We start from the raw sequence: 14841 nt of genomic DNA, 5'->3' as shown, positions 1-14841 counted from the left end.
ATACAACACCATTATCATCATCAGTACATGAATATGTCACCAGATCCACCATCAGTACAGGAATCACCATCAGTACATGAATACATCACCAAATTTAGTACAGCAATCAATTGTAATGTTAAATCAGACCCATATACATTTGTATCTGAGGAACCTACAGCTCCCAGTATGTCCTTAACAATAGTAAGGAGATGCTGGGAGTTGTTGTTATCGGTCATTATTCGATTGTGGACCATACAGGAACCAAAGTACTGATGAGACATAGTCAGTATCAACATGTAAACATTTACATCCAGGTACCTTAAGGGTGACATCTTCTCTGATTGAGTAGATTCTTTCTTTTCATCTCCATCTTGTCCAGATGACATGGTGACTCTTCTCTGCAGACTTCCCTCTTCTCTTGTGTTCTGCTGCACATCCCAAGATGGTGCCCTTAAAAATAAGAGTGTTATTAAAATGTCCTCTGCATAAAAATATCTTTCCATATTATGACCTAAATAATCGTCCTATGGTATATGGCCTCCACACTGCCTCCCCTTATGAGCTACACCCGCCACACCGTCAGCCTTAATGAGGTATAACCGCCCCACTGTCTGGAATTATTAGCTATAACCGCCACACTATCTGCCAGTATGAACTACGACCTTTACCATGGCTGTTCTTTCTCCACTGTTTTCTCTTACACTCTCTATAGCTCCACACTGTCCCCCTGCCATGCTAACCTCTCTCCATACTGTGCCCCCATTTCACGCTGCCCCCTCTCCATACTTATACTGTGCCCCTTTTTTACACTGTTCTCATCCTGCTCACCACTTTATCCTCTCTAAACTGTACCCCCTCCTCACACTGTCGTCCTACACAGTATGATGGTCACCACAACTGCACATACAGTATAATATCCACAACAGCCCCCAATATACACTATGATGTCCACCACAGCCTTCAATTACATAGTTTGATGGTCCCCACAGCATCCCATACAGTATTATGTCACCGATACAGTATAATGCCCCACTGTCTCTTATATACAGTATAATATCCCCCATGGCACCCCACACAGTATGACATCCACCACAGTCCCCTAATATATAGTATAATATCCACAACAGCACCCAATATACACTATGATGTCGATCACAGCCCCCCATGCAGTATGATGTTCACCACAGCCCCCCATTATATAGTATGATGGCCCCCACAGCACTCCATACAATATTATGGTCCCCCAGTCACCGACACAGTATAATGGTCCCACAGCCCATTATATACAGTAGAATGTCCCCCACAGCACCCCACACAGTATGTTATCCACCGTAGCACCCTAATATATAGTATAATGTCCCGCACAGCCCCCTATACAGTATGGTCACCACAGCCTCCAATATAAGGTACCCAACAGTATGGTCACCTTCTTGTTATGTCCCCACAGCCCCTATTGTAATGTCCCCATAGCCAGCCTCCTCTTGTAATATCCCCATAGCCCGCCCCTTTTGTAATGTTCCCATAGCCAGCCCCTTATGTCCCCATAGCCAGCCCCTTTTGTAATATCCCCATAGTTATGTCCACATAGCCAGCTACTTATGTCCCCATAGCCAGCCCCTTATGTCCACATAGCCAGCCCCTATTGTAATGTCCTCAGAGTCAGCCCCTCTTGTGATGTCCCCAAAGCCCCTCTTATTAATTTCAAAATAGCCAGCCCCTTATGTCCCCATAGCCAGCCCCTCTTGTGATATCCCATAGCCAGCCCCTTATGTCCACATAGCCAGCTCCTATTGTAAAGTCCCCATAGTCAGTTCTTTATGTTCCCATAGCCAGGCCCTCTTGTTATGTCCCCATAGCCAGCATCTTATGTCCCCATACCTAGCCCCTCTTGTGATGTCCCCACAGCCGATCTTATGACCCCACAGCCCCTCTAGTGATGGCCCCACAGCCCCTTTTATGCCCCCATAGTCAGCCCATTATGTCCACATAGCCATCCTCTTATGTCCCCATAGCCAGGGCTGTGGAGTTGGAGTCGGAGTCGGTGTCCATTTTGGTGGAGTCGGAGTCGGAATCTGAGTCGGTATAAAATGGACCGACTCCAACTCCTAAAATATATAATAAATTGGGTACAGTAGCTCAATGCAGTTTGCGCAGAATATTTTTTTCATAAGAATTTGGGAAAGTTATGAAATGTCCTATAAATGTCTGTCCTATTCCTGATCTAAGGGCCTAGACTTTTAGCTGAGATAAATCTGTGCTACAGTAAATTGATCACTTAAACATGAGCCATGTATGAGGGAGTCGGAGTTGGAGTCGGTGTCATGGAAATTGAGGAGTCAGAGTTGGAGTCGGAGGTTTGGCTTACCGACTCCACAGCCCTGCGCCATAGCCACCCCCTTATGTCCTCATAGCCAGCTCCTCTTGTGATGTCCCCACAGCCAGACTGGTCATCTGACAATTCTGGCAATTACCAGATGGAATGGTATCTGGACTGGGCCGCTCTGTCACTTGGTGTCTCCTGGTATCTTCCGCTGTACAGGAATCAATGCAGCACCCCTTTTCCCACTGATCCTACATGATCTCCATTTCTTCACATTCACGTTATGCACGTGAAGGATGAAAGAAGAGATGACGCCTCAGCAAGTCAGCATGATCGTTACCTATGTCTAGCCAGCCTCACATGAGCAGGCTGAGGTACGAAGCTTCCACACACTGAAGAGCAGCAGCACGTTAGTGCAGGAACCTTCCCCCAGTCCAGCTGGTGAGAGCTTTTTCGGTGTGCTGGAGGACGTGTTAGGTGAAACGCTTGTCCTCTGTTCTGTCCAGCAGCTCCTGCCTCTGATCTGCTGCTTGCTACACATGAGCCATGGTGCATGATGTCACTGCTATGTCCTCCAGTCAGGGGCACGCCGATGTCAGCTGCCAGCCTCTGATTGGCCATATATGGCAGCATAGGGAGCAGACGGGTTCCCTGCTTCGCGATACATTTAAGCTGGATGTGCGTTGTTTTCGTGGGACCCCTCCAACTCCGGGCCCTGGTGCAGCTGCACCGGCGATATGTCCGCCACTGCCATTACTGATCCCTGTGATACCCCACTGTTAACTGTGATCCAATCGGAGTGTGTTCCATTAATAACCACTTTCTGTTTCCTATCACTGAGCCAGTTGTTAACCCAGTCACATATATTTTCTCCTGGTCCCATTGCTCTCATTTTATGTGGCAACCTTTTGTGTGGCACCGTATCAAATGCCTTTGAAAAGTCCAGATTGACAATATCCACTGTGTTTCCCTGGTCCAATCTAGAACTTACCTCATAGAATTGTATCAGATTAGTTTGCAGGACAGATCCCTCATAAACATATGTTGATATTGGGAAAGTAGATTATTCTTAGTCAGAGACTCCAGGATAGCATCTCTGAGAAAACCCTCAAAGGTGTTGCCCACAGTAAAGGTTAAATTCCAGGCTCAGATGTTGTCCCCTTCTTAAATATTGGTACCACATTTGATATGCGGCTGTAACACTGGTGGTGAATGTAACGCTGGTGGATGTGGACCCACTACGCCATGGGCCAATACAGCTTGGTGTAGAGTACCTTAACAGAACCTGGTGCAGAGTTCCGTAATACAGCCTGGTGCAGAGTACCCTAAGGCTATGTTCGCACATGTTTTTCAGCGTTTTTTTTTATATAAATTTTCTGCTGTGTTTTACACTACCAGCAAAGTCTATGAAATTTCAGAAATCTAATGCACACAGCTTTGTTTTTTTGTCCTCAGTATTTTGTTAAAGATATTTTTTTTTGCAAAATGCAGCATGTCACTTCTTTCAGCGTTTTTTTTTAAGCCAAGAGTGCAGGTTTTCCTGCAGAAAAATAACGCAGCAAAAATGCCACGTGTGAACATAGCCTTAGGCTATGTGCCCACGATGCAGAAATGCTCTGGATTTTTCCTGAGCGTTTCTGCATCTCCCTGGCAGAAAAAACGCATGCGGATTGTACATGCCGATTGTACATGCCGATTGTACATGCCAATTGTACATGCGTTTTTCCTGCCAGGGACAAGCGGATGTGAAGCGTTCTTCACATGCTTTTCCGCATGCAGGTTGTCAAGCGCTTTCCAAGCGATTTTAGCATCACTTGGAAAGTGCTTGACAACTTGGTCACACTGTATAAATCCATGCAACCGGCATGGATTTATATAGTGTGACCGAAAGAATGGTAAAAAAATAAAAAATAAATATTATACTTACCTTCTGATGGCCTTCTGATGGCCCCCGGTGTCTTTATTCAATGCGTCCTGGCTTGCCGGCAGCTCGCGGTAGACTAAAAGGACCGCGTGACCCATCACATGACTAAATGACGTCATGGCAGGTCCTTTTTAGACCATCGCGAGCTGCCGGCAAGCCAGGACGCATCGCTAAGGACACCGGGGGCCATCAGAAGGTAAGTATAATGTATATTTTTTATTTTATTCTTTTTTTTACAGGTACTATGGTACCCGGGTGTAGAGGAGAGTCTCCTCTTCTCCAAACACGGGTACCATTCGCACATTGAGCCGCATGATATATCCGCATCTACATATACAGTGATGTGGATATTAAGTGATCCAATGCAAGTCAATGGCGGCGAAAACGCAGTGATTCCGCAAAATAATTGGTAGTGCTGTGGATTTATCATTGGGGAACATGACAGACCTTCTACCAAGCGTTTTTTAAGCATTTCTGCAGCGGAATTACTGCTGCGGAAACGCTTAAAAAACGCATAGTGGCCTCACAGCCTAAGAGTGTAATAATCTGCTGGCCACTTTCTCTTTTTTATATGCTGATTTTCTGCATCTCATTAAAGTCTATGGGGAAAACCCGCAAATAAAACACATATTAACTGCAAGAGAAAGTGACGCTGCAGATTTCATAAACTCAATGCATTTCAAATTCTTTAGTGTTATAAAAGGCCCAGGGGTGTGAGATTTACATACATGTCAGAAGCAAAAACATGCAGTGATTAAGACAGTTGTGTGAAACGCGTTGCATAATTTTTTTAATGGTTTTTAGGGATGAAGTTGTGACGTCTTTTCTCTATTTTTGCGCAATAAAGTATGGCTTTAATAGAAGATCCTGATGCTGGATCACTGTTTTTTCCTTTTGCCTACCTCTCGCTGTATTACAAGTCTCTGTGCATGTATCTTCTTCGGGTATATGTCCACGATCAGGATTTGCTGCAGGTTTGAAGTTGCGTATTATCCACCGTCAAACCTGCAGCATCCAGATGTTACAGCATAGTGGATGGGATTTCTAGAAATCCCATGTCCACTATGCGTCTCTGCACCTGCGGATCACCCTCAGAAACTGACATGCGGCGTGTCTTTCAGATCCGCAGTATGTCAATTTCTCTTGCCGGTCTGCATGTGGACTTTCCCCACAGATTAACATCAATGAGGAAGTCCACATGTGAAAAAGAAAAAAATCGCAGCCGCTCTTTTGCATAATGACCAAGGAAGCCGTGCGGCTGTTCTGTAGTGTCAGGGCCGCAGCCCTGACACTACATACCCTTATAGGTGAGCTGACTTTTTTGCCTTTATGATAATATACATGTCATTCACTTTGCTGGTACTGTAATACGCTTTAATATGTTTTTTTGCATGAAAATATGCAGCAGAACTTAGCCTAAATGAGTGCATCTCATACTCAGATTCAGTAGCTGGTTGTGAGTGAGGTGAGGATAGCGAGGCAGTTATCATAGAAGTGATCATATGCTGCCCAGTCTGTCCTGGGGAGGGTGAGGAAAGTACAGTTTGTTTGTTTTTAAAACTGCAACCAGGGGACAAGGGTTTTTGAAATTGAAAAAATCCTTTAACGCTTGTAACCTTGGCTGCTTCACTGCAACTCACACTGTCACATCAGTCAGTAAGGATTTAGGGCACTTTTACATGGTGATAATTTGCATCAGTATTTGTTAACAGACACCAGGAATGGATCCAAAACACAGAAGAGGTGAAAGTGATTCAGTTATAATTTTTCTCTGTTTGTTCCCCTCTGGTTTTTAGCTTACAAATACTGATGTAAATTACTGCCCAAAATACTTACTGTGTGAATGAGGCGGAGAAGCTGCTTGTAATACTGCTGTAATATAAGTCCTTAGGATGAGTGCACACTTGCAGGTGCTGCGCTGTAATGCTTGTCTTCTCTGCTCTATCATACTTCCCAGAGCAGGGGCAACCCCTGGGGAAAAACTGCGGCCTGCAGATGTCCAGTCGTATGATGAATTAGACAGAAGCACAGAAAATAAAAACACGAAGCATTGCAATTAGGTGTCAAACGTTCTCAACTTTATTTAAATTTACATGACACCGAAAAAGGCACAACCCCCAACTCACGAAGAGTCACCCTCCAGCACTCAGGAGAGGAAAACCCCTGTGGAGGAAACCTCTAGAGAACCATGGCTGGAGGATTGCCTTTCCCTTGGGCTTAGAGAGTTAGTGCCGATATATAACAGCTGGAACTGCAGAGTTTTACAATTCGTACATTTTACCAGATTGAGAACGACATAACAAACATAGACTATAAATGTGATAAACTGGATGTGGGAGAGATGTGGCTGTCATATCTGTCATCACATTGACTGCTAGACCCAATTTGGTTGATCTGATAGTCCAGGTGGATGTACTATTTCTTCCTTACAGATCTAGGTCCAAGTCTCAAGAAGTCGGACACTTGGTTACATTTTGTTATGGATAACCCCTAATAGGATAAATACCCCCTCCCCAGTTCCTCCTGCCCATCCCAATTTATCACCCATTAAAGTCATAGATCCGTCCATGAGCTCCCAAAGGAGAGCTGCTCTGTGTATAGAGTCTTCCACTGTGCATAACAGAAGGGGATCCTGTGCTGAGGACCCCCCTCTATTACCTTCCCATGCCCTGGGGGTGTCTAAAGTAGGCAACCCCTCTCCCTGCTAGAACCTCCAAATTACACCAAGGTCGGCACATTACGTGGAGTGGTCAAGCTCAAGGTCCTCAGGTGCATCAGTAATGGTGCTGATCGTGGCATCACGCACTTCTTTTATGGAATCTTCTTTATGACTCTTGTTTATGACCTCATAACAGTTGTCATGGTTACTGCAGGGGCTATTACTGATGCAGGACCCAAGTATTAACCCTTTCATCATTGGTAATTTGCTTTCATTATAGAGACAAATAACTGCACTTGTTATCAAGCAGGCGCCTTATCATTATGGCTTCCCTTAGGCACCATAAGAAATGCAGATTACAGATTAAACGTGCAAGTGTTTCAGGAGTGTTTTGCACTTTTTAGATGCAGAGATTGGGCTTATAACTAGCACTTTACAAAGAAAAAATTAAGCGGAAATTACTTGTAAAATAATATTATAGGGAATTGCATTTCAAGCATTTTCCTAATGTACATTCTACATAGTTACATAGTTATATATGTTGAAAAAAGACCTAGGACCATAAAGTTCAAACTATCTTCAAAGTTATACATTTTCTATTGGTAGATTATTGATAAGGCCACGGCCCCACTATCAGTATTTGGTCAGTATTCGGTCAGTATGATTTCTCAGGAGTGGGAGCCAAAACCAGGAGTGGGTGATAAATGCAGAATTGGTGACTTTTTTCTATTATACCTTTTCTCTGATTGTTCCACTCTTGGTTTTGTCTCCCACTTCTGAGAAAAAATACTGACCAAATACTGATAGTGGGGCCGTGGCCTAACTCACAATGTCATGTTTTGTTAAAAAAGTATCCAGCCCTTTTTTAAATGCTGTTTTAGTGTCGGCTATTACTACCTCTTGCGGTCGGCATTCCACATTCTGACTGCTCTAACTGTAAAGAACACTTTCCTATTGAGCTGCCAGAATTGTCTTTCCTCCACGTGTAACAGATGTTCCATTACCCTTTGTAAGGTCCTGGAAAGTGATAAGTCATGTGCCAGTACTATACATTAACCCCTTAAGGACCCTGGGATTTTCCATTTTTGCATTTTCGTTTTTTGCTCCTCTTGTTCTCAGAGCCATAGCGTTTTTATTTTTTGGTCAATATGGCCGTGTGAGGGCTTATTTTTTGCGGGACGAGTTGTACTTTTGAACGACATTACTGGTTTTACCAGATCGTGTACGGGAAAATGGGAAAAAAATTCCAAGTGCGGTGAAATTGCAAAAAAAGTGCAATACCACAGATGTTGTTTTTTTTTTTTTACCATGTTCACTGAATGCTAAAACTGACCTGCCATTCTTATTCTCCAGGTCATTACGAGTTCGTAGATATCAAACATGTATATGTTCTTTTTTATTTAAGTGGTTGAAAAAAAATTCCAAAGTTTGCTAACAAAATGGCGCCATTTTCAAAGACCTGTAGAGTCTCCATTTTTCGGGATCTGGGGCCGGGTGAGCGCTTATTTTTTGCGTGCCGAGCTGAAGTTTTTATTGATACCATTTTGGGGTAGATCCAATGTTTTGATTGCCCGTTATTGCATTTTATTGCAATGTTGCGGTGACCAAAAAGCGTAATTCTGGCGTTTTGAATAGAGATGAGCGTTGTTCTACTCGAACTGTTCGCCAATCTCAAATTCGAGCTGTTTTGGGCGGTGTTCGAGCCGGTCGGCGAACACGAACAATTTGAGAAAAATTCGGCTGTTCGAGGTTATGTTCGATAACTGTTCGTGCACCAAAATCATAACTGGATTTTTTCTCAGTAATGATGAAAATTAATGTTAATACGCAGTTTGAGTGTACAGCGGGGCGGGGGGAGGGGCAGGGGATGGATCTCTGCAGGAACAATGAAGATCTCCATTTTTTTTTCTCTTTCCCGCATTTACAGTGGGGAGGTGCAATCTGTCAGCCTATCAGCAGCGCACACACGGAGCGAAGTGCTTTTTTTCACACAAGCAAGGGCATGTGTGATTGGCAGTGTATGTCACATGTCCTTGCCCTATAAGACCAAGCCATTTTCCCCGTCGCCACCATTTTCTCACTGCTGCAGCTGCGTGTTAGACGGCACCGCTGTTGCTGTGTGCGCTATACCTTGTTAATTTCAAGCCAATTTTCGCACAAATATACAGATAGCTTGGGAGTAGGGAATAGTTGTGATTGCAGTCCTTTTAAGGACTAGGTTACAGCATTTCCTACGACTTTTATCAGGCAGGTCTGTGCTCTTAAATAGATAGATTGTGGGAGTAAAGACTAATTGTAATTGGAGTCCTTTTCAGGACTAGGTTACATCAGTTCCTATCAGTTTTTGCCAGGCAGGTCTGTGCCAGTGCTGTGCAAGTTTTTTTCACAGCATTTGGCTGAATCTAGCAAAGCTAATCCTTTTTGGCCTATTGCAGAGTGTGTTAGTCAGTGGAGTAGCCTATCTGTGTTGCAAGATATACCACCTGTGTATAGAATACCAATTTTTTTACTGCACCTAGTGAAGTAAAATCTTTTGGGCATAGCATCATTCTATTAGTCCATCTATACTGACCTCCATCAGGTTGCAAACTGAATATAATTTTTTTCTGCATCTAGCTCTGAAAAAATATTTGGGCTTCTAGCAGTGTGTGGGACTTGGTCTATTAGTCCATCTATACTGACCTCCATCAGGTTGCAAATTAAAAATAATTTTTTTCTGCATCTAGCTCTGAAAAAATATTTGGGCTTCTAGCAGTGTGTGGGACTTGGTCTATTAGTCCATCTATACTGACCTCCATCAGGTTGCAAATTAAAAATAATTTTTTTCTTCATTTAGCTCTGAAAAAATATTTGGGCTTCTAGCAGTGTGTGGGACTTGTTCTATTAGTCCTTCTATACTGACGTCCAGCAGGTTGCAAATTGAATATAATTTTTTTCTGCATCTAGCTCTGAAAAAATATTTGGGCTTCTAGCGGTGTGTGGGACTTGGTCTATTAGTCCATCTATACTGACCTCCATCAGGTTGCAAATTAAAAATAATTTTTTTCTGCATCTAGCTCTGAAAAAATATTTGGGCTTCTAGCAGTGTGTGGGACTTGGTCTATTAGTCCATCTATACTGACCTCCATCAGGTTGCAAATTAAAAATAATTTTTTTCTGCATCTAGCTCTGAAAAAATATTTGGGCTTCTAGCAGTGTGTGGGACTTGGTCTATTAGTCCATCTATACTGACCTCCATCAGGTTGCAAATTAAAAATAATTTTTTTCTTCATTTAGCTCTGAAAAAATATTTGGGCTTCTAGCGGTGTGTGGGACTTGTTCTATTAGTCCTTCTATACTGACCTCCAGCAGGTTGCAAATTGAATATAATTTTTTTCTGCATCTAGCTCTGAAAAAATATTTGGGCTTCTAGCGGTGTGTGGGACTTGGTCTATTAGTCCATCTATACTGACCTCCATCAGGTTGCAAATTAAAAATAATTTTTTTCTGCATCTAGCTCTGAAAAAATATTTGGGCTTCTAGCGGTGTGTGGGACTTGGTCTATTAGTCCATCTATACTGACCTCCATCAGGTTGCAAATTAAAAATAATTTTTTTCTGCATCTAACCCAGCCAATAGTTTTGGCCTAATACCACAGTTTGGCCACTCAGCTCTGCTCGGTTACCATCCATTGTTTTTTTGTGCAAACAACTCCAGAGTTGTGAATTAGTTAACCACCAAAATGAGTGGAAAAAGGCCTGCTGCTGGTGGAAAGGGGAATAGGCGTGTTGGGAAGGGGAAAAAAGGTTGTGTCCGTGGGGTAGGTGCAGAAGAAAGACCATCTTCCAGCCAAACTAAAATGTCTACTTCTTTTAGCGGACAATGTGATAAGATCCCTTTCTTACGGCCACGCCAATTGCTACAAATTCCAGATGAGGCACAAAAACAGCAGGTGCTTCAACGGATATCAAGTGCTCCTTTAAGTGGGCTCTCCTCCACATCAACTTCAACATCACAAATACTCCAGTCCTCAAAGGTGTCACCCAAATCGCACTTGCTTCCTCACAGCTCCCAAATCTCCAGCTGCCCGTCTGAGTATGAGGTAGAACAGATGGTTGAGTCTGCAGAGCTGTTTACTCATACTATAGCCTGGGAATCAGAGGTCGACTCCAGCGCTTCTGTGAATCCAGACGAGGAAATGATCTGCACTGATGCCCAGAATCTTTATGAGTCGGATCCAGGACCAGACGCAGAAGGTTCTGACCATAATGTAGACCCTCATTCCCAAACTGTAACTCCTGTTGGTGGAGACAATGAGGAAGACGATGATAAGACTCAAATACCTGATTGGAGCGACAACTTTAGTTTTTTGTCAGGGCAGGAACAGGTTGGCTCTGAGGACGACGGGTGTGATAACGCACAGGGTGATGATGATGAGGTCGGAGATCCCACTTACTGTCAACCCACAGTCAGCCAAGAGATGAGGTCAGCAGAGGAGGTGGAGGAAGATGCTAGTGACGACGAGGTCAGGTTGCGCCTTCCTGGACAGAGACGTAGTACTGGAAGCACGTCAACAACTGCATCCTCAAACACAACTCTGCCTCTCACCACAAGTCGTGGTGGCTCTTCAGGTCGCATGGGTGCTAAGCCTTGCATAGCCTGGGCATTTTTTCAGATCGATAAAGATGACCCAACTCGTGTTATCTGTAACATTTGTCAGCAAAAGCTAAGTAGAGGCCAAAAAATACATAGTTTGAGTACTTCATGCATGAACCGGCACATGGACATGAAGCATAAGTTGCAGTGGGAAGCTCAGTGTGCTACAATGCGGTCTAGCCGGCCGGGCCAACCACCGTCTGCCATATCTTGTGCATCCGCGGCCTCTTCATCCTCTGTGACTGGGGGGACAGCAGTCACACCTGTTTTGGGGCGCAGACCTGCCACCTCTTTACCCGCAACAGCCAGCGTGATTGGCAGGTCATCATTTTCTTTGGAGGTGGTAACACCAGCTGGTCTTGAGCGCTGTCCGACATCGATAGCACCACCTTTGGATCAAGGCAACCTAACATGTCCGCCTGCATCTTCCTCACAGACCGGCAGTTTGCCGGGGACACCCTTATCAACCCCGTCTAAGCACAATAGCCAGCCCTCGGTCCCTCGGATGTGGACAAGTAAAAGACCATTTCCTCCTAGCCATGAGAAAGCTAAGAGGTTGAATTTCACCATCTGCAAGCTCTTGGCTACAGAAATGCTGCCTTTCCGCCTGGTGGACACAGAGGATTTTCGAGACCTTATGTCCGTCGCAGTGCCCCAGTACCAGATGCCCAGTCGGCACTACTTCTCAAAGAAAGGTGTGCCTGCGCTCCACCAGCATGTCGCACACAACATCACCGCTTCTTTGAGAAACTCTGTGTGTGACAGGGTGCATTTCACCACAGACACTTGGACGAGTAGGCATGGACAGGGGCGTTACATGTCGCTGACTGGGCACTGGGTAACTATGGTGACAGCAGGACAAGGGGCTGCTGTCCAAGTCTTGCCGTCCCCACGAGTTGTGCGTCAATCCTCTTTATGTCATTTTTCCTCCACTGCTTCTGCCTCCTCAACCTCCTCTCGGTCTTCCACCTGCACCCAAAGCCTGTCTGGTCATGCCACAAGCTTTCTAACTGCGCAGAAGGGATCCTGCACACCTCCTTACTATGCTGGCAGTAGGGCTCAACGTCATCAGGCGGTTTTTACATTGAAATGTCTGGGAAATGTGAGTCACACAGCTGAGGAGTTGTGGTCAGCTCTGGAGAACCAATTTCATGAATGGTTGTCTCCACTGGACCTGAAACCAGGGAAGGCCGTGTGCGACAATGCTGCAAACCTGGGTGCGGCCCTTCGCCGGGGCAATGTCACACACGTGCCTTGTATGGCTCACGTGTTGAACCTGGTTGTCCAGCAATTTTTAGCCCACTATCCCAGACTAGATGGCCTTCTGCAGAGGGCACGGTCGCTGTGTGCTCACTTCCGCCGTTCGCATCCCGCAGCTCAGCGACTTACATCTCTACAGAAGTCGTTGGGCCTGCCACTTCACCGGCTAAAATGCGATGTGCCTACCCGGTGGAATTCAACTCTGCACATGTTGCAGCGACTGTGGCAGCACCGACAAGCCCTGGTGCAATACGTTCTGACGTATAGCCTGGGCCAACGAGATTCAGAGGTGGGGCAAATCACGCTGGAGGAGTGGTCTCAGATCAGGGACCTATGCACCCTTCTGCACAGTTTTGAAATGGCGACGAAGATGTTTAGTGCTGACGATGCCATTATCAGCATGACTATTCCGGTGATTTACATGCTGGAGCACATGTTAAACAGAATTCGGAGTCAGGTGGTGGCACAAGAGGAGGTGGAGGAAGTAGAGGAGGAGGAGTTGTATGCGGAAGGGCTAACATCTGCAAGGTCCAGACGGTCGGCAGCACCAGGGCGGCAGGCATGTGAGGGTGGGGGAGATGATTTTACCAGGGCGCATGGTAGCAGCCAAACTAGTGAGGAAGGTGCAGGAGCCCAGGAAGAAGTGGAGGACGAACTGATGGAAGACTCATCAGATGAGGGAGACCTTGATCACATTTCTGTTGTGCGAGGTTGGGGGGAGAGGACAGAGGAAGGAAGCATGATTGTTACCTCGCCACCAACACAACAGGGACTTGGTGCTCCTGGATGCGCAACACACATGAGTGCCTTCTTGCTGCACTACCTGCAACATGACCCTCGAATTGTGAGAATTAGAAATAATCCTGACTACTGGGTTGCCACACTGTTAGATCCCCGGTACAAAAGTAAATTTGCAGAAATTATTCCTGCCATAGAAAGGGATGCACGCATGCAGGAGTATCAGCAGAGACTGTTGCAGAATCTTACATGTGCTTTTCCACAAAATACCAGTGGTGCACGTAGTGAATCTCACAGTTCCAACTTGCCAACCGTGGTCTGTATGGAATTGTTCAATAAAGGGCCCAAAATTAAGATAATATAGATGGGAGAGGTCTCTATGAATAGGAATTCCTAAGTATTTGATACCCTGTGAGGGCCAGGCAAAGGGAAAGTTGGACTGGATGGAATCCTATATGGATTTAGGGAGGGAGACATCGAGGGCCTCAGACTTCGCTGCATTGATTTTAAAATTTTACCATGTAACAAAGTGATCTATTTCAGCCATAACAGCAGGGATGGATATATGTGATTGAGTGATATATACTAGGACATCATCAGCAAATAGAGAGCACTTGTACTCGGTGCCTCCCACCTCAATCCACCTAATATTGGGGTTATGGCGAATTGATGAGAGCAGGTGCTCCGTCACTAGGATGTATAAGAGAGGGGACAGAGGACATCCCTGCCTTGTCCCATTGGTGATTGTGAAAGGTGATGAAAATGTTCTGACGCACCCCCTGGGCCTTGGGACACCCGGAGCCGGACCCTTTTTGGTGGATGCTGGTGGTTGTAGTCTTCGTGGCGGCGATCCGGTTCCGTGGCTCAGGGCGGTCAAACCAGTGGCGGAACTATTTATGTGGTTTTGATGTTTAAATGTCCGACTACGCCACCCGTGGATTGCGGTCAGAGTGAACCGCCGCTACAGGGCAGACCGCTAAGGCTGGTGTTGTGGGTGCAGCAGAGCGTAGCATAACTCCCCACGGGAGGAGTATAGCCTCAGGGCAGTGTATGCGGAGGATGGGGGTGATGGTGCAGGGCAGCAGCAGTAACGACACGGAGTCAGTGATGCAGTTCAGGGCCTTTACTCACAGTTCTTATTATCCAGACCACGTCTGCAGGTAACGGCTGCCCACGTCGTACTGTGCTCACCAGGTGAGGGGCTCAGACAACTCCCAGATAACTTTGGAGCGCTTCACAGGACCCCCTTTGTGTGTCCTTTGTCTGGCCTTTCTTACCAACACTTCTGTCCGGCTGCCTCGGGCCTCCTCTTGGTAAACTTGG

General features: G+C 45.5%; 1 protein-coding gene across 2 annotated transcripts in view; it reads left to right on the top strand.

The window, feature by feature from the left end:
• Window positions 1-14841, top strand: part of LOC141230288 (caspase-1-B-like) — a 103744-nt gene that overhangs the window by 29800 nt on the left and 59103 nt on the right. Inside the window, exon 1 of one of the 2 annotated variants that reach the window (XM_073667582.1) lies at window positions 5431-5533. The exons of the other annotated variant lie outside the window; for it this stretch is intronic. Within the exon in view, the coding sequence (XP_073523683.1) occupies window positions 5464-5533 (70 nt within the window). The 5' untranslated portion in view covers window positions 5431-5463. Of the gene's footprint in view, window positions 1-5430; window positions 5534-14841 lie in introns of those variants that run through there. 2 annotated transcript variants of the gene reach the window in all.

The sequence above is a fragment of the Phyllobates terribilis genome, unplaced genomic scaffold (assembly GCF_046119375.1).
Source record: "Phyllobates terribilis strain yellow unplaced genomic scaffold, ASM4611937v1 Scaffold_2__4_contigs__length_985480577, whole genome shotgun sequence".
Lineage (NCBI taxonomy): Eukaryota > Metazoa > Chordata > Amphibia > Anura > Dendrobatidae > Phyllobates > Phyllobates terribilis.
Note: the sequence above shows the minus strand (reverse complement) of the source record. Positions and strands in the feature narration are given on the sequence as shown.